Source organism: Teleopsis dalmanni, chromosome 1 (genome assembly GCF_002237135.1).
Source record: "Teleopsis dalmanni isolate 2A chromosome 1, ASM223713v2, whole genome shotgun sequence".
Taxonomy (NCBI): Eukaryota; Metazoa; Arthropoda; class Insecta; order Diptera; family Diopsidae; genus Teleopsis; species Teleopsis dalmanni.
In genome coordinates this window covers 175,935,396-175,956,223 of record NC_051846.1, presented here as the reverse complement: position 1 = coordinate 175,956,223, position 20,828 = coordinate 175,935,396, and the positions used below count along the sequence as shown (strand labels likewise).

Sequence of the window (20,828 nt, the reverse complement as noted above, 5' to 3'; positions counted from 1 at the left end):
GATCTATGCACGATAAATTATGAACTTAAATTGCGAATATATTCCAACAATTTGTTAGCGAAAAATAATAAAATCAGAACATATTATTTCGGTTAATCCGTATTATTATCTTATCTGAATCTACAATAGTTTACAAAATAATAGTTATAATAAAATGACTCCATAATCTAAACACCAGCGACAATATTTATATTTAAAAGCTTAAAAGTGGTTATTAAGATAAGAGTTTGTCACAAATACCTAAATATTAACTATAATAATAATTAAGAGTACGTTGATTACTTTGTATATTAAATATTATAAAAGTAAGCTCTTACTGACTTTGAAGGAACTAACGACATTTAAAACCTGTCAACAAGAGAACTTTGCATACTCTGTAATACTCAAAGGCAATCCTTGCTAAGTCTGGAAGTTGTGTATATCAAAACATGCTAATTAAAATTAAAGAACTGCTACGGATATTTTGAAAAATACCTATGTATCCTCAAAATATTTAAAAATTTTAATTACTGCTTTAATATTAAAAATATTTTAAAAACACATGAAATGACCATTCATTATCTTAGTTTCTATCATCTAGATCAGTGCCGTCCAAAGCAGGGCGCATAATTATGCAAATTTTCCTTTGATGTACTTTGGTAAAATCACATCATTTTATTTTTATGGTATACCAAATAAATTAATTTAAATTTATCACACTAAATTTAACATTATAACCGTAGTTTTATTTTTCTCCAAAACTATGAACTTATGTATTAATTTATGTGGCCCCCTAATCTGTACAGTGATTTGTATTGACCCGCGATCGCATCTGATCTGGATAGCCCTGATCTATATAATTTTTAATAATATATTTTTCAATTGCATATCTAAGACTCTTATCGAACCGTTTCTCAATCGAAAATATATTTTTGAAGTAAGTACGTATAAATTGCAAAAGAATACAGTCGAAGATGTACTTTTGGAGTAAATAGGATGTAAGTTATTCATAAATACAACACATAATCACTGTTTAATAATTGTGAATGTGGGGGCACTTTAAATGTCTAAATATTGCAATTGATTTTTAGAATTCAACAACTACTCATCTATGGATTTACTTGATTTTCTATATAAATATATTGTATATGGAATTCACAAATAAAATTTGATGCTCATAATTTATTTATTCTAAACTAACCGGTTTAAAAAAAAATTTCCAACTAAATAATTATAGATATTCTGCCATATGAATAAAATTTGAAAAATCTGCAAAAAGACAATAAATAATTTTTTTTTAATAAATGCTTGCAATTATAATGATAAATATCTACAAACATATTAATTAACTAATTTTATTTATTTTGCAATCAACGAGTGTTGTACACTAAGTTTACTGCTGTGATGTTTTGCTGTTCGAATCGCTGTTTGATTGAAAATTTGAAACACTTTTAATCAACTCCATTGCAAACGTAATGTACTATTTTAAAGATGGAATGCTAACAATAAATTATTTTTAAACACAATTTTATAAAAATTAATCAATTGGTGAGTGTAAAAGTCAGCATTGATCGTAAGCTCTATAGAGCAAAATCTGTAGGTTGGCAAGAAATTTTTTTAATGGATTCAATTGATTTTTTTTATATAATAACGATTAGTAAATTTTTTATTTAAACGTGTATAAAATGTAGTTTTATATATAATCAAAAAAAATAGTTAAGAATGAACATAATTTTAATATATAACCTACGTTAAAGAATATCTTGAAAGACTGCCTACTATTGTTGGTATTCTAAGAACTTTAATATCGATGATATTTTTGCTAACAAATTTTAATATAATACATTACATAGTTAAATTATATCGCATGATTACAACCAAAGATATACACATGTTTCTACATTAAATGTGCTTGGATGCAATAGAATAAGCCCGGTTTATATAAAGGTTTGAAGTTTGAGTTCATCTAGTGTGACCTCAAGCTAAATTAATTTGTCAGGGTTCATCATCCATAATGATGATTGGTTCTGAGACGTAATTGCAATTATTACTAGGTATCATAATTTTTACAAACTGTTTAAGGGTTTCATTTCACTTCAATGTTTGGTTCTGATTCAAAATCAAGTTTAATTATAAAGAAATTGTGTAGCACGAATACTGTTAGATTAAAAAATACCTTATAAATAACTACAACATATCAACTCAATTTTACTTTTTAGAATGTTAAATTCGCTTTTAGACAGATTCCAAAAGAAGTGTACAACAAGTACACTTTTAATACACTAAGTGACAGTATAGAACAAACTTAAAAGAGTATTCCAGCCATCGGATTAATATTTGGGAACCATTTATTATCATAGCTTCATTTCACTGTTTGCAAGGAAAGCAAGTTAAAGGTGCTTTCCTAGAAACTGATGTGTGATCTCCATAACAACAGAACAGAAAATTTAAAACGGTTAAAGAATTACAATTTTTTGTAACTCAGCATGTCCACAGAATAGCATTTTTTTTATCCCCAAAAGATATTTGGAAGAATCTTATAATAACAAGATAAAAGTAAAATCACGACTGAACTGTTATTCTATTTTTTTCAAATTTTCTAATTTAAATTTCTATAACGAAAATTATCATAAACCCTGTTACATGTGCTATACTTTTTTTATTTTCAAATATAAACCTAATTTAGAAAATTTTTCAATTACATATAAAGATATAAAGTCCCACCAGAATATCGAGGATAATTGGAAAAAGTGGAAAAAGACTCGGATTTTAATAATCAACTTTATTTACAATTAAATTTGTCATTTATCCTTTCTTCTATTTAACCGCCACTATTAAACTATAAAATTTCTCCATTCCTTCTTACCCACGTGTGTTTGTCCGTTAATCTATTCGGAATCCTGGTTTCAGCGTGGATTTCTATAACTACCTTATCAAGCTGGTATATAAAGCTATTTTTTCATTTTTAATTACAAAATTGATTGCAAATTTATAGAACTACCCACGTAAACATATAATATGCAGTATTCACTATATATAATGCTTATAAACATACTTTATTGATTTCTTATACATTGGAAATAATATTGACCTCTATATATAAAATACCTTATGCATTTCACATTTCTCATGTCTTTCCGATTTTAATTTTTATAGAACTACCCTCGTAAGTATATTATATGCAATATTTACTATATATGCTGTTTCTGAACTTTAACGATTTCTTAGTCACTGAAAATTATGTAGACCGGATATACATTATATAGTTTTTCACTATAGATTTTGTACTCACCGGAGGCGGTATATTATTGATTTGCTGTCCTGCTATACCATTCTCACTGCCATTGATTAGCTTTTCATTAGAGCTTCGAACATCACTGTTAAAAATACGACTTGAGCGATGATTGACGTCATCTTCCATAATTGTAGTACGTTTGAGTGCCTCTTGTCGTTCCTAAAATATTAAAATAAACATTAATAAATTCACTTTCAAGTAGTAAAAATTTCAGTTCATAAAAAAAATGTTATGGTATAATACTTTGCCACATGATGAATACAATATGCAACATAGCTTCGACTTTTACGTACCTGGTATGTGCTGAACACTACCAAAGACTTGCCACCAGTTGCCGGTCGCATTGTTGCGTTATGTTCCATTGCGTCAAAAATTTGCTTTTTTTCTTTTTGTTATACTTTAAATTTTTATTGCAACTTGTTTTTTTTTTCACTTTTGAAACAATTCCAAATTATTTAGCGTCAATTTGTCTGAGACGCGTGCACGTCGGTTTGATTATATGAAATGAATCTACTTAGAAGTCAGTCACGGCTTTTGATTTGTATTGATTCGAAAATAATTAAGTCCAATAATATCGGAATAGTTTGATTTACAAGTAATTTGGCAAAAACACTGACAGAACGATTTTGTTAACTGCCTTTTTTAGCCTCATAGCAAAATTAATTAAAACCTTTACCATCGATAAGATAAGAATTGTTTAGTGCTTTAGTGTTTTAGTGCGATGTAGCAAACGAGTGAATCACTACAACCAGAAATGATATCATTTTCTTCATTTCGTGCGAGATAAAAATTCCAAAATAATTAAAACAAACTTAAAACAAAGTAAAAACACAGTTAAAACAATAGAGCGCGGCGTCTAGTAGAGACGAGTACCTCTCAAAATCGACTTTATACGCGGCAGTGGCGAATGCAACTAACCAATTGGCACCGTTAAGAGTAGCAACTAACAAGCTTTATGGGTCTGTCGATAGCATTTGTGAAAAGCTTGTGACGTTTGAACGTTTGAACAATAAGCGAGTGAGCCAGCAGATACTCGTACATGAATGACTTGGCCTGGCACGTTACTCTGAAGTTGGCAAATTCATTGTTGGATACATGATTTTGTACTTTTTTTCTAGTATTTGCATTTGCTCATAACACCTACCTGAGCCATTGCGAACTGGACAAAGTGGCTTATTGTTAATAATTGTAATAAAAAATATAATAAATGTTGTGTAGTAGTAAAAATATAGTACGAAATTTGTGTAAATTCCATTGATATGGGCTATGTTTGTTTATGTTTACATTTTTGTAAAGAAAAATATCATAAACAATAGTCGACTATATGCAATCATTTTCAATGCACTACGTTTGGTACCAACAAAAACAATATATCTTATTTTCCAATAGGGTCAATTGTGCAAAAGGGCAAACAAATTTCAAGTTTAGTCAAAATTCAGTCAGATAAAAGTTATTGCAACTAACCAGTTAACCTGCATTGTTATACGTATCTTCTGTTAAATATAAGAAGCAGAAAAATAACAACTAGCCAAAGAGAAATATTCGAGACGAAGTAGAAAAGAGCATGTATTGTAAGTTTTCTACGAAGATCAAGCCTTTCGAAATACCTATAACATAAAAGGGAAATAAATATAAGCTATATACCAGCGGGAGCCTATCTCAAAAGAGATGCTCCCGCTAGGCCTTAAAAATTGACTACTAATCAACGAGCAATATTCGAGATGAAGTAGAAAAGCGTATGTATTGAAAATTTCTAATGAAAGCTTTTTAAAATATTTACATGAAACAGAAATAAATAGAAACTATATACTAGCGGGAGCTGGTATATATATTTTGGTATTTAGCCTTTTTTAGTGCTTAAAAGAATAACGACTTGTTAAAAGTTATATTTAAGATGAAGAAAAAATGCGCATGTACCATAGATTTTCCACGAAGATTAAACTTTTTGATATACCTATAATATAAAGCAGAAATAAATAGAAGCTACATATTATTGATAATCCGTCTCGAAAGAGATGCGGTTCACTTAGGTCTTAAAAAACGGTTCCATAGGGATACTACAATTTTAGGGTACATTAGCTGTTTTAAAGAAATTTAGGTAAATATCTGAAGCATAAATAATAAAGGAAGTTAGTTTTGGCTTTGAATTAAGGTATTGAAATGTTTTGAAAAATTCCTTTCACATAAAGTCATTCATTATTTACTAATCAAAGTATTTCAGATTACATATTGAACTATTATATTTTTTGACGGTCATGTTCAATTATAATTATAAAATTCTTAATTACTTTCGAACCCTTGTAACTTATAAATAGTTTCTTCTCGTCATATTCGACAAAAAAATTAACATTTAAAAAAAATAATATAGTTTGGTTTATAAGAACACATAAGTGACACATTAGCTTATATAGTTGATATATCCAAATCTAAACCGACCGCTAATATATTTTTGTATATAGAGGCGGTATATGTATATGAATATATATAAGTAGTATACCTATATGGATATATATAGCGGTAACATAGATTTATATGGGTGGTATATATGGATATATATGGGTGCCTATATAGATTTTTTTTTGTAAAAAACTGTACAACAAAACAATAAGTCTGTTATTAAATTCTGAATGAAATGTATTGGCATTAGTCAGTGCTACAATCTGTCAAATATTAAATTTTGATAGATTACAGGATTCGATTAAATTTGTAGGTAAAATTAAAATGGTGTTTTGTGTTAATTAAAAAGTTATTATAGGCATTTTTATAATCTGTCAAATAAGTTAATATTTTCTACGTCGAATTAGAGAAGATTGGAGACGTTTTTGTTGGCACATTGGAGTTTTGCCTATGCTTAGTATTGGTAGAGTAAAGGGATTAAGTTGAGAACACTTTGGAACCACAAACAAGTATTTTCAAGTATTTTCGCGAATATTTCCAATTAAGGTTTACAATAGATCGATTAATTAGATTAGAAACTTTGTAATGGTAGATTGAGCAAGAGTCTAGTGTTATTGTTCTATTTGCTTTTTAGAAATTTAAGCAAGAGTATTTTTTTTTGTAAAATAAAACGCCTTTATTTATCAATTCCATAATTTGTGCGAAATACATCGAAAATTTTTATTATTGAACTTCCGTTCAAATAATATCATTGAAGCTCATGAATTGCTTGAATTGCTTAAAAACCTGCTGTTGTTGTTATAGCCCGCTGTAATCTGTAAAACAGGTAACATGAAATGAATTACATGACGAATACATAGGTTGGGATGTGGATGGCTAATGGTTGTGTAAGAAGGGATTATTAGGTAGTGGATTAATATGACTCCTGTTTGGTTTGCTTTGCTTGCCAGAAATCGAATTTTAACTTATGAGCGGAGCTTGACATTCAATAAAGAGTGATTACGAGACTTAAACCCGTTCACTTCTAAAATCTGTAACTGTAATATTTAAATTCAAATAATTAAATCAATTTTTGTAGCGATATGTAGTACAAATTGCAATAAAAAAATATTACACAAATATATTTTTACTGCCAGTTTGTATAACAAATTTATTCATATCTAAATCAATTTAAATAAAATTTAATATAACCTATGTATAACAAACATAACTAAATACCTTAATAAATAATAAAGAAAATCAATTTATATGGCAACTGATATGTATGTTCATAGATTTCTGTCATTTAACATACATATGTCCAAATTTAATTACCAGAAAATCTAATTAACTTTCGATAACTTTAAAAACTGAGAAAAAGTTTGTGTTAGAAAACACAACTTTATATAATTAGATAACCACGAAGTAAGATAAATATGTAGATTAACGTACAAATAGATGAACAGTATTAGATCTAGCAGACAAAAAAACGAACATTATTAGGTGAGGCAAGTTTGAATACAAATGCTTTCAATACTAATATAAAAAAAATAAAATGCAAAACCAAATAAGCCCTTATTTACATTTAGGTGATATTTCTGTAGAAAACCAAAGATCGTAATTAGTACTGTAAGTTTTGAGAAAAGTTTTTTCTCTATGTGATAGATATGATTACTTTCGATTTATGGCAAACTTTATTTTACACATCTACCAATGAAGCGAACATCAAGACATATCTGTAACAACTAAAATAGTAGCATGAATAATTTCACCTATAAGATATAGAGCAATCTGAAGCTCTCAATCAGTTAACAAGAAATTCCACTTAAGATACTATTTCAAAGATAAAGAACTTAAAGATAGATAAAGATAAAGGCTTAAAGAACTATTGTTACTTAGATATGTATATGAGTACTGCTGTTAGAATTACTTTTTAAAATATTGTCAGTATATGTGCATGATTGTTATACTAATACTAGAAATATGAATTGAAATATAGAAAAAAGCAACAATATCCAGTTTAAAACATATATGCTCAGTGGCAAATATTTTTCAATAGCCAATAGAATTTGAAAGAAACAAGATAGAGTTTAATGTTTCTCATAAGTTAGGCATGGAATTTTAAATGTTATTAAAACAAAAAAACTCGTATAAAACATTTTATTGAGTTCTTAGAATGGCAAAGAAAGTATTCTGATTCATACATGCCTAAACCCATTGACCTACAGATTTGCGTCAACCTGCACACCTCTAACTAATAAACTGCCATCTAATTTCAATACTGCTAATCATTTAAAAGGAAGAAGAGTTAGATAATTTCATTACAAATATTAAACTGTTAAATAGTTAATGAGAATTTCTGTACAACTCTATGAAGTAAAGTAAATTGCCTCGTGTATCAGTGTCCATCAATGGCTATAGTTCAAATTTTCGAGGCCCCTTTTCTTACCGAATTGATTGAGTTGTCATCATGCAAAATTAGAGGCTTGTCACGTTGGTTCACTTTCACTTAAATGGGGGCGTCGGGAGTTTTGGCGTTTTTTGTACGCTGACCTCTTGTCTGTGTATGAACAACAGATCTAATCTCTAAACGGCGCTTTTGTTTGAGCTCCTGTGGACTTTGGGCATAAGGCCGTCACTTGAACCAAACCTAACCTAGTAGTTATCTAGTAAATAGTTTAGAGAAAAACGAAATTCTGCGTTCAAGTGGAATTTTTTAACCCTTCCAGTATTATTATTATTGAAGAAATAATAATACAGCGCAATATACAAAAACTATTCTTCTATCCCTTCTAAACTGTTTCTTCTTTTACACCTCTTAACTTAACGATCTTCTCTGTAGTGATTTTTGTTTTTAATATGATGTATTAAATTATTAAAACTTTTTTCATTAAACATTTACGAATATTGCATATATTATGTTAATATATTAAGAAAAAAATTACATATAAAATGCACAACAAACAACTATAGCACTAATAAGCTCGCATAATGTGCTGTACCGCAACAAAATAACAAAACGTGCTGCAATACGTTCATTGCTTACCAAAAATAAATAAATACACAAAAAAAAATGCTTATTTTGATAAAATGCGCAACAGTAATTATCCACCTCAACTGAAATTGGCGAATTCTCTTACACAAAGCGATATTAGAGCCGAAAATTAAAATTTTAATATATTCACCACTCACCTTGCGTTCGCTCTCTTGAAATCCATTTTTAAACATGCGCTGGTGAGCTCGTTTAAACTCATCCATTAAAGCGCTATGGTGATCTCCAACATTGTTGTTCGTGTTGTTGTTGTTGTTGCTGCTGCTGCAGTTACCGCCAGCGGCAGTGCTGTTTCGTTGCTGCTCTATGCAATTAACATTTGCACTGTTAATTGTACGAGCTACGCTGCTACTGCCGCCGCTGCTGTTAGTTGGAGGTGGTGGTATTGCTGTTGGTGCTGTGCTTCGACTGGTTGCTATTTGTTGCTGACGAAGCGTGCTTGACTGCTGTTGCTGATTATTGTGACTGATATTCGTTTTGTTATTGCAATTAATTTGACTACTATTATTTACATTGTTATTGCTGTTGCTGTTGTTAAAGTTGAAGTTGGAGTTAGAGTTAGAGTTGGAATTGTTATTGGTATTGGTATTGGCTGCTACTGCGGCGTTCAAGCGCTTTTTCTGTAAAAATATAAATATTGTAATATAAATCAAAAAGAAGAAAAAAAATATATAAATTATACGCAATTAAATATTAAGCAATAATGAAAGTAATTTTGATTTTGGCATCTTACGTACTTCTTTGCGCTTCTTCAGTTCCTCTGTGATGGCACTGGAAAGGGAACTGCCGCCAACATCACTGTTGCTGGGGCGACAATTATTTAAGGTATTTGTTGTATTTGCTGTAAGTTTGTATTTCGTATGTGTCATTGTATCATTACTATTGCTGCATCTTTGCATCGTGGATTGTTGAGACTGACACTTCTCCACTATGCCATTGCGATGTACTTCCACTTGTACGCTTTTTGTGTCAGTTTGTATTGTACCGTAGCAATTGTTTTGCAAATTCTGTGACATTTTCATGTTAAGCTCAGTAATTTGCACCGGCGGCGGAGGAGGCGGTATGGCTGCAGTACTTGTCGTCTGATGATATTGTGGCATATTTATTGTATTATTTTTTTCTTGTTGTATCGTTCTCCGTGTTTGTGTATTGGCAACGTATGTATTATTAATGGATGCTCCATTTTCAGAAAGTTTTATAATTGTTTTGTTTACTTGTCTAGTTTTCGACTTTTTCTCCTCGACTGTTAATGTTGAATCACGTGAACGATGTTCAGCGTAGAGACTTTCATTCCAACATGCTGTTACATTTGGTTCCTCTCGAACAGCTGTTAAACGCTTTGATTTAGCATCTGCCCAACATGGGCTCTGATCACCAGTTACTGAGCTTGCTGAACTATTATAGCCGCTAGATTCACCAGGAAAAAGATCACAACCAGCTGCAGTACGCACAACCATTTCTAATTTATTTGAGCCCTTCATTACAGCTACAGCTTCACTGAATAAAACATCTGAGAAATCTATGCTGTTAACGCTTAGTATCTGATCACCTTGACGTAAACCAGCTTCACGTGCTACACTCTTGTCCTTTGTAAATTGTACAAATATTCCTGGCTTCCATTCTGGTCCTTTACATATACCCAAACCTAGCTTAGTACGTGGTGCTACGTTTAATACAATATTGATATCATTGTTACGATTATCTCGATCTAATACCGATTTGAATGAACTCTCCGATGGTGTATTACTAACACTTGCACCTTTTATTACATTCCATGAAATACGTTCGTTTTCCTTGCTGTAATTTGATTAAATAAAAAGTTTTTAATTGCAAAATGTTTTTATATTTGTAATATTTTAATTTAAAATTTAAAAATTAAAAATTTAATCAATAATACAATTAAAACATATACCATATATTGGTTTAAGTATAAAAGTCACCCCTTCTATTATAGTGTTATTTTATAAGCATGCTTTTAATAATAGTTTAGTCGTAGAATGAACTTAGCCGAAAGAAATATATAAGACGGTCTTATTTCGGAAATATTTAGTATAGATTCAGTTATATAAATACGGTAATCCTAAGAACCTATTTAAGCTTGTCGGCCTATTGTGTTCCCATATAAAACTATTTTGAATTCTTAAAAAGCCTAAAATGCTATTTGAAAAAAAATAATGCAATTTGTTTTGTGGCTATTAGGGTGTTTGTAAAAAATATTTTTCTGATCAGATTGGATATATTATTTTCTACGAACACAATATCGGCACCAATCATCTTTTTGTCGATTGCAAAGCAGCTTTCGATGTTAATACGACTCTAAAAAATGACGTCAAGTACTACGCGTAGCTCCGTCGAGGTAGGAATGAGTGTCTCCGAATCTTTTGATACTGTGCGAGACTTCAGAAAAGATATTCGCTTATCATCTAACCGTTTTTTTTAAATCTCTGATCCTGTACGAGTTGACTACGACTACCGTATCCATATGTAGCACGTGCATTATGAGCTTTATCAAAACATTAATATAATATGAATTAATATCCAATGGTTTCGCTGGTTTAGTCGTGTCGTGAGAATGGGTAAAAACCGGTAACAGGTTATTATGGCCAAAAAAGTAAATAAGTATATTTACTTATTATATATAGAATATATCTATATTCTAGTATATTTCATTTTTGTTTTATTTTTATGTTGAGAAGGATCTGGTATCTCATTTTATTTGTTATAAGAGTTTAATCTGAGAAACTATGGGTGGTTAAAATATTTTACACTAATCTTTTTTCAAAGGTAAATATATGTAGATAAAAAAATCACACGCTCAATATTAGTCGGAAACTAAATAGTAAAAGTGTTAGATATTAAAAAGATTTATGATATATTTTGCACTTAAGATAAAGATAAATTGTTCAAATTTTACGATTAAAACAAAAAGTCAAATAATAAATACAGTAAACTTACAACTGTTATATTTATAATAATGTATTTATATAACATTCTTAAATATTTACACAAATAGTTCCTTCCAAATATAAGAGAATTTTAGTACAAAATTGATTTGGCGTTCCTCTAGGTGAACCTAAATCTTCATTAAATTAACGTAGGTCGAATAAATTCCATAAATAGGAACACTATCAACTTTAATGCAAATAAAATTATTTTTTATAATTTATCTTATCATGTGAGTAAATAGTAAATTCTAAGATGCTGGGTAAGTTTCGTTAGTTAATAATAAAAGGGAATTAGTAGCAACGTAGAGCAGCACCAGAACAGTTGTTAATACCATCAGAACTATGTCGGGTAGTGTCACAACCCTGGAAGCACCTGATGGTGGCTGGGGCATATTTGTTTGCATAGGCATGGCAATGCCATTTGTAAGTAAATCTTGATAATGCATATAGCATATGTTGTTACTAATTGGATAACTATTTTTAACAAAATAGATTAGTGGTCTTGCTGCTTTGCCCTCTTTTGGTTTAATTTTTGGTGACTTTCTTAAAAGTATTTCTGCTGAAACTAGTGCGATTGCTTTCATTACAAGTGCGTTTTTCTGTGCATTCAGCTTTGCCGGTTTATTCTCAGGATCATTATTTAATCGTTTTGGATTGCGGAATGTGGGAATACTCGGTGGTGTACTATATTTTTTGGGCTCATTTTTTCAAATATTTGTTACGTCTACAACAACACTTTTACTTTCATTCAGTTTAATACAAGGTGTAGGCTTTGGACTTATTGTACCGACGTCGTATACTACATTCAATAACTATTTCGTTAAAAAACGCGTTATGTGGATGAGTTTTGCGCAATCACTTATTGGCGTTGGTACTATGGTTTATCCTGTGCTTATGCAGAAATTAATGGAATCATATGGATTTCGTGGTTGTTTATTAATACTATCAGCTATTAACGCGCATGCAATTTTGGGTATGGTACTAATGCAACCAGTGGAATGGCATATGCGACGCATACAAGTAGTAGACCAAGAATTGGTGGAGAAGATAATTAATTCAAAACAAAATAATTTAATTGAAATTAAAAAAAACACGGTCGAAAAGAATAACAAGGAGAAGCTTAACATAATAGAAACTAGAAATAGTGTAGTGCCAAGTAACAATGTTCAACCCAATAGTTTAAAGGAAACAGAAGTTGATGCCGATAATGGTAATCATTTGTCGCCTCTTATGGTTTACAGTCGTAAGAGTTCATATAAATTTTCAAAAGAAGACTTAAAAATACTTGCCAGTCGTTCATCTAGCATAACCAGTTTAGGTAATTGGACTGGACCAATAATTGTTAGTGATGCATCTCCAGAGATGACACATTTCCCTACTTCACAACGTTCGTCGGTAATTAGTAGTATTAAAGGACCAATTCAATTACGCAAAAGTAACTGGCAGTATATTATCGATTTCCTCGATCTAACATTAATGAAAAATCCAATATATGTTAACATCGTTTTAGGTATCTCATTTGCTTTATACTCAGATATAGCATTTTTTACACTACAACCAATTTATATGTTTGAATTGGGTTTTAGCAAAGTAAGCATAATTATTTGAAAAACTGCCAAAAAAATACAAAATATTTCTCTTCCAGCCAGATACAGCTAGTATAATCGCTATAGGAGCCGCTGCAGATTTAATATCACGCATATTTCTTGCATTCTCAGCGGTGTTTATTCAAATGCCATCCCGCTATATTTATTTAGCTGGCTCTTTTTTCACAGTTATCTCAAGATTTGGTGAGTAATTACAAGTATCTTTTTATTCAAAAACATATCTATTAAATTATCATTTCGAGTTACAATACGAATATAACTTTATGAGGCAATGTCATAAATTAAAGCTATCTCCGGGTGCTAACAGTTCAGAAATTATTTGTTGTATAATAAAATAATAGTCAAGAATTTTTATTTATTTTTTAATAAAATGATATATTAGAATAATAAAAATTACAGAAAAGAAACTGGAACATTCATCAAAGTAAATATTCTTTAATCTGTGTTAAAAAAAACCATGACAAAAAAAATACAAAATCTGACCTAATTAAATTTTTTTTTTAAACAATGAAATTTATAAAGCTTATAACAATATTCAGATCAAAAACCTCGCCAATATATAGTATTTTAAATCAAAACTCATTTTAATATTCAAATATAAATACAATTTTCTGCAGAAAACATAATTATAATTTTATAGACAATTAATTTTATATTAAAATAATTTTTTAACGTCTATTTTGATGAAAGAAACCAAATTTCTAATAAAAACTCTTGTATTTAATAGAGAGGTATTTTGAACAGTAGTAAGTTACAACAATAACATTTTATTATTTATTAATTAATTAAATTTTTAGCTGACCATACAGCTGTTTTGAGTATTGCCAAATACCCATCATCAGTGATCTTGAAATTATTTTTTATATTTAATCATTCGTAAATAATTTTTTAAGACTGTAAGTACCAAGATAACACTGACTCTGATATTCAAATTTGGAAGAGCACGAAGTCAGCCTTTAGTACTTGCAGGCTCAAAAAATTGTTTACGAATGTACAATTAATTTCAAAATTAAATGAATTCTTTTTGAAATTTAATTTATTTAATAAAAATTTATTAATTTTCAACTTATTCACTTATAATTAATATTTTTAAAAAAATATAAAAACAGCAATAAAAAATCGTTTAAATATAAATAACCTCAACATTATTTGCTAAAGATAATTAAATAATGAAAATGTCCTCATTCCAAATTCGATTACTTGCTAGATATTTTTATTATTAAAATATCTTTATATGTTATTGAAATTAATATTGAGAAAAAAAAACTCATAATATCAATAAATATTGATATAGAAATTAAATCTACACATTCAAATGTCATAGTAGCCAATTTCTCAATAAAATAAATCGTATTAAGAAATGATATGTTATCTTATCACCTTAATGACTTGAAATGTGTATATTCACAAAAACATTTTACCGATAAAAGCAAGAGATCATATATTGATCTTGACAATAATTATATAGTTGTCGGTCTGCTTGATGTTGAAATATCAACTACGATTTCGTCATAATATAAGAATGGAGAGTCGAAATTCAAACAAGTGCAATGACCAAGTTATCTATGCACCAAGCATTATTAGAATGACGACCCGGTCTTTGAATTTAAATCTGTGCTCAGGTGAAGTTATATAATTGTTACATTTAATGGCATAAAAAAAGAAAAGTTGATTATAATGTATTATTCAGCAAAGAGCTTAATAATAAAAAATTTAAATAATAATGTGAATAAGTAAAAAAGTATCAACGGGTGGCTTTCTATAAAATATTTCCACAACAATGAAATTGCGAAAGCAATTTCTTGTTTGAAATAGAAACAAATATATATTGACATTAATGAAATTGTTTACAATAATATTATCTTATATACTATAATATTTTTTCTTCATCTCTTCAACGTACAGAATCGTTTCTTTTCTTCATATAGTTTCAAAATTAAGACTTCAAACCTTAAATGCAAGATTTAACCGAAATGTAAACCGAAGCAAAAAAATTTTCATTTGTTTTGATATGAATTATTGCAATACCAATACTATCCATTCATCTATTTTTGAAAATAAGGAAATGTCTATTAAATGTTATTTATAACATTGTTTATATAAATATTTAATATAATATAATCCAGTATAGATATAATACTTCTTTACTCTCTGTGATGTTGTAAATATGCAAGTTATTTTAAAATTATTTTATACCAAAGATATGTATAAACTATACTAATTCATTTAATTATGCATTATCTCTTATTATTTATAACCAAACATTATATTAATTACCATAATATTATTAATATTTACACATATACTCGTATATAGCATTTCTACATGTATTTGATTTTACTGGTATGGCTTTAATAACAGCAGTAATGGGTTTCTTAAGAACTTGGATTCATGTACCACTACCTCTAGTGTTTGCTGAGTTTTTACCAAAAGAAAGGTAGTACTAGAAATTTTTATTTTTATACGTATATTTTGTATTTTTATATAAATTCTCTTCTTTTAATTTAAATTGTAGATTTGCTACCGGTTATGGACTCTTTATGTTTTTACAAGGAAATATAATGTTTGCCATTGGTCCACTTATTGGCTATTTACGAGATAAGACACAAGATTACAATTTAACATTTCATTGCCTTAACATTTTTATGGCTCTTTGTGCAGTGCCTTGGCTTATTGAAATTATTTGTGTTAAATTTCGAAGAAAGAATAAAATCGAATGTTAAAAAATATTAAAATTAATGTGAAAAAGTTAGTATAGATTTGATCAGATGTGAAGAATTGTTGAAGAAAGAAAAAACAATTAACCTATATATCAGTTATACAAAAATCTAATAGAAAATACTATATATATTTTTTAAATAAAAGTTATTAAAATAATATCTATGCTAATGGAAAATTGGAATATATGATGATATGAAGCTCAGCTGAGTCTGCCTTATGGCAGTTTCTGCAGATTAAGTTCGCTGATGTCCGACGAAGAGATATTGTGTCGCTTCCAAGACTTATTAATATTAAGATACAAGTACCTATGTGTAAAACTCTACAACTTACTCTACAACACATCCAATTTAGAAATAGAGCAATGCTCGTATATATTAAGTGGTTTGATTGGTGAAATTATTGAGCCTCTCAAGCTAATTGAAAGACTTCCTGATCTTCTTATTGTTATAATGTTCTTGTTTTAAAGTAGGAGAAGTCTTATTTCAGAAAGTTAACCGAAAGCACGCGACAAGTAGTATAAAAAAAATTTTAGTTATTAAGAAGTTATGAATTTGTTGTTTAAATTTGTACGAAAACTACTGATATTTAATTTCCAAATTTAATGTCTTATAAAACATCGTAAATAAATTTTACAGTTCGCTAGCGGCTTATTTAAAATATGTATTTTGAAATATGCTTCTGAGCGAATTTTTAGCATCTGGTATCTGTAGTAAAGTAGGTTAAAAGTAGTCTATAAAAATTTTAATCCGAAACACAAAGATAAAACAAAGATAAAATAAATTTAAGTAACTAAACGTACTGCGAGAAGACATTCTTTATAGTATATTCATTTTATACCATTTTGATATATAAAAATATAGATACTTTAATAAAATAAATTATCTGAAAAAAATTGCAGTGATTGACTACGAAGCATTAAAAAATTTACTTTTACACTAATAGCAAGCTTCAAACTTTATATTTAAAGAAAATAGTGTAAAGACTCATCATCTGTAAACTTATACCCACTAATAGGTATCCACTTTTACTAATAGGCATCTATTTTGATGAAATCTAATGGGGAAAACTATAAAAAACCAAAAGTAGTACCCGTAGTAGTAAGTAGTGGTAGAGATATCAATAATAACATAACAATAACATCAAAATCTTGAGTGTGAAAAACTTTGATTCTACTCTTAATAGAATAATAGACAGAGTAGAATAGATATCAATACATATATAAGTTTCTAGTGAACCTTAATACTCTAGAATTAGTATTAGTTGGACAGTTTCAGTTCCAGTAAACTACTACCAATAACCGTATAAGTCTAGAAGTAAGTATTCAGTATGACAATGTTTTGACTATCTGCATACATATAGATATTAATGGATTTTAGACCTTTGAATACATAAATAGGAACACAGATCTCATATATAGTCAATTACCTTGCATTAGTTGCATAAGTTTTGAAATCTATAGTGCATCGAATCATAGTTTTTTGTTGACAAATAAATAATGCTTTCAGTCTATTAATCGAGAATAGGACTTGTTTCTATTGTAGCGAGTTTCTCAAGGAAATTCATGATAGTAATCTTATCTTTAATATCTAAAAAAAGCGTGACAGTAATCTTGAAATTAATAATTATGCAGACAAGCATTAAATTTGATTTAAATGTCAATATGATAGTAGTGATTATTGTTACTTTAACAGAAGTTGTGGTGTTTAAAAGAGAGGTTTCGAAAAGTAGTAAACTACAACATATATTAATTTATATATTTTTATATTATTTTAATTAATTGAATTTTTGGCTAACCGTACAGCTGTTTCGAGTATTGCACACATACCCACCATCAGTGCTCTTGGAATAATTTCTTATATTTAATTATTCTTAAATAATTTTTTTGAGACTGCAAGTTCCAAGGATTGAACTCATGCCCTGCTAAATTTGAAGCTCAGAGCCAAAGTTCATTAGCGAATTGACCCAAAGTTGTACTTGACTTTTATGCTCGCACTTCTTTCTGGAGTTTTGTTAATTTGCTGTGAAAGTTCATTAACTAATTTATTTACTGTGGTTTATTAGAATGAAATCATAAACCAGCTGTAGAATAATTTAATTAATTATATTTTTATTTTTAATTGTTAAATTTAATATTATGAAAATATATAAAATATCTTTTAACTACATAAAAACATAACAATATGTCTTGTAAAGATTCTTATATATTACTTGGATTCATGGATTCTTTTAATATATTTAAAATTAATTATTGTGTAAATTTACATTTTTTTAAATTGTTTTTTTTTTAGCTTATTTACATGCTGTACATGCATTTTTATATAAAATGAACAATATTTAACTTACTCTTTTGTGGGCAACATCCCAATGCCACGAACTTTCAATGTGATACGATCCTGACTGGTAACAAATTGAACGAATTCTTTGTGAACTGCATCGTCAACGCGAAATCCATTTATACGCAATATTTGATCACCAACCTAAAAAATATAATTAAATTTTACTATATATGCATATGAATTGTTTAAAAGTGAAAATAAAGCCTAAATTTTAATTTGAACAACAACATAAGTTATTCTACAAATTTTTGTGTAGAACTTTTTCCACAGTAAAGTCACGTACGACACAAAAACTTTAATTGGAACGTGTTGAACACACCCGAATACAGTCAATACATAACGCACTTGTACCTTTTTTTTTATCAATACTTAGAATTTCAAATATTGGAGAAAATTACTTTCTAATTAAAATAGAGTATTTGGGTGAATAATTACAGATTTACTTGCATATCTTTTTACTTACACGTAAACCTTTAAGATCTGCTTCGCTATTTCTTTCCACATTGGACACAAAAAAACCAATACCAAATTCTTTACCACCTCGCACTGCAAATCCATATGATGGATGCGTATCAGGAGCTACAAGTAAACGGCGAGCATGTGGACGGATAAGACGTAAGACACGTAATCTTGGACTCGTTGGTATTGCACACCATGATGATGCTGTAGTTAGCGTCATAACATCACTAGATGAACTAGTGATGGAGCCTTGAATGCTACTGCAATCAGTCAACATTTTGATGCATCAAATTTGTAGTACGATTTAACTGCAATTAAGAGAAAAATTAAAGATTAATTAATTAAAAATGTTTATATTATTAATTAATTAATTATATATAAGTATACTAAATGGAAGTGCAATAATTTTAAATATTAATACATAAATAATAAATATTTTAATATATATTTAACTTTAGTTATTTTTTTCTGACCCAAATGGAGTTGTGAGCCATTAATTGATCTGTATGATATTTATATTACGAAATCTCTATATAAAGATAAGCTCCAACATTATTACTTTAGTTCAATATTTAGAGTTAACCATGCAAAAAAATTGTCTACATGATACATACTTAATAATTTTTACATTTTAATATATTGACATCATTTAATTTTAAAATAAAGAGGCAATTAATAGACTATACAGTGATTATTAAGGCTTAGTTTTAAAAGTTCCCGACATACAAACAATTTTTTGGGTAATATTTTTTCCGTAATCTTTGAATCAAATTGCATATTATTTATATTAGTAATTTTTGTACGTAAAAGAAGGGAACATTCTTCTATTATCCTTTTCTCTCAGTGGAGCATAGGGCTAAAAAATTAGAGGAACATAGGCTATACAAAATATTAAAATTATACTATTATACTCTAACTTATGATCTAAATCTTATTAGTTGATAAATAGTTAAAAGTTTTTGCTTTAAAAGCTATACGGAAGTGACATCAATTAGGTGGCAAGTCTGTTACGTACTAATCAAAAAATGTAGACAAAATTGTAAATCGTTCAACTGAATTCTTAACTATAGTTACATATTTCTGGGGTTTCAGAAATAATTGGCAGTTAAATTTGTAGCACCAATTATACTTGTTCTCTACATTAATCCACCTAAACTGTGTAATAAAATCAGAGTAGCTGTCAAAAAATAAATGCCAAATGTTTTCTACTGTATGGATATATGTTAATGTATTCCATTATTAACATATGTTATAAATCAACCCAATCGATGTCTTAAAGAATACTGTTTTTTCTTGAATTTAAAATTTAAGTATTTAAGTTCTATAAATTTATAAATGCAATCATTTATTTTCTATGAGAAGAAGCAATTAGTAACATTATAAAAACTATTTATTTGAGGAAGTATCTTAAAGTCTAAAAAGTTTTATGTTGAAAAAGATATTTTTATATATTCTCATATGATTTAATGAAGTATTATTGTAATTTATTTTTTATTTTACGCTCATTATTCAGACAACACAATTTCTTAACACTTAAACCGTTTGGAACATAAATAATAATATTAATGATAATAATAATATTTTTATGATACATAAAAGTTGTCGAAAAACAATTTCAAACAATTTTTGATGCAGTTTATTTTATTTTGATAAACATATTATGCGTTCATTAATGCCCTTTAAAGTAATTTTAATTTATATCACCCATTTATTAAAATCATATATCTTCATCTTTACTATTTTATAAATCAATTTTTATTGAGTTTTTAATATTAAAAAAGTTGAAATTTAAAAACAGTTAAAATTTTATATCGCTTTTTTCATACATGATTTTATGATTGTACGTAAACATTATTCAATATACGACATGACACAGTTGTATCTTGTATCTAAACATTATTCAATATAACGACATGACATAGTTTCAATTGCAAAACAAACAAAATCATAAAAATATGAATTTTAGCAACTTTCAATTAGAAATCTCCTTTAAATTTTAGTAAACATTCTCCAGTTGATATTACCGGAACCACTTTCAATATGACCGATTGAAAGAGG

General features: G+C 28.4%; 2 protein-coding genes across 2 annotated transcripts in view; one reads left to right on the top strand and one right to left on the bottom strand.

Annotated features, from left to right (window-relative positions):
• Positions 1 to 20,828, bottom strand: part of LOC119670339 (GATA zinc finger domain-containing protein 14) — a 58,885-nt gene that overhangs the window by 4,152 nt on the left and 33,905 nt on the right. Inside the window, exons 2-6 of the mRNA XM_038080565.1 lie at positions 18,775 to 19,078; positions 18,319 to 18,452; positions 9,440 to 10,499; positions 8,843 to 9,322; positions 3,272 to 3,433 (exon numbers count right to left, since the gene is read on the bottom strand). Coding sequence (XP_037936493.1) covers positions 3,272 to 3,433; positions 8,843 to 9,322; positions 9,440 to 10,499; positions 18,319 to 18,452; positions 18,775 to 19,047 — 2,109 coding nt within the window. The 5' untranslated portion in view covers positions 19,048 to 19,078. The remainder of the gene's footprint in view (positions 1 to 3,271; positions 3,434 to 8,842; positions 9,323 to 9,439; positions 10,500 to 18,318; positions 18,453 to 18,774; positions 19,079 to 20,828) is intronic.
• Positions 11,969 to 15,965, top strand: LOC119670341 (monocarboxylate transporter 9; the record flags this gene model as incomplete). Its single annotated transcript, XM_038080566.1, has 5 exons — positions 11,969 to 12,070; positions 12,140 to 13,237; positions 13,293 to 13,437; positions 15,571 to 15,691; positions 15,770 to 15,965. Coding segments are annotated over exons 1-5 (1,641 nt in total), but the record flags the coding sequence as incomplete, so codon positions are not given.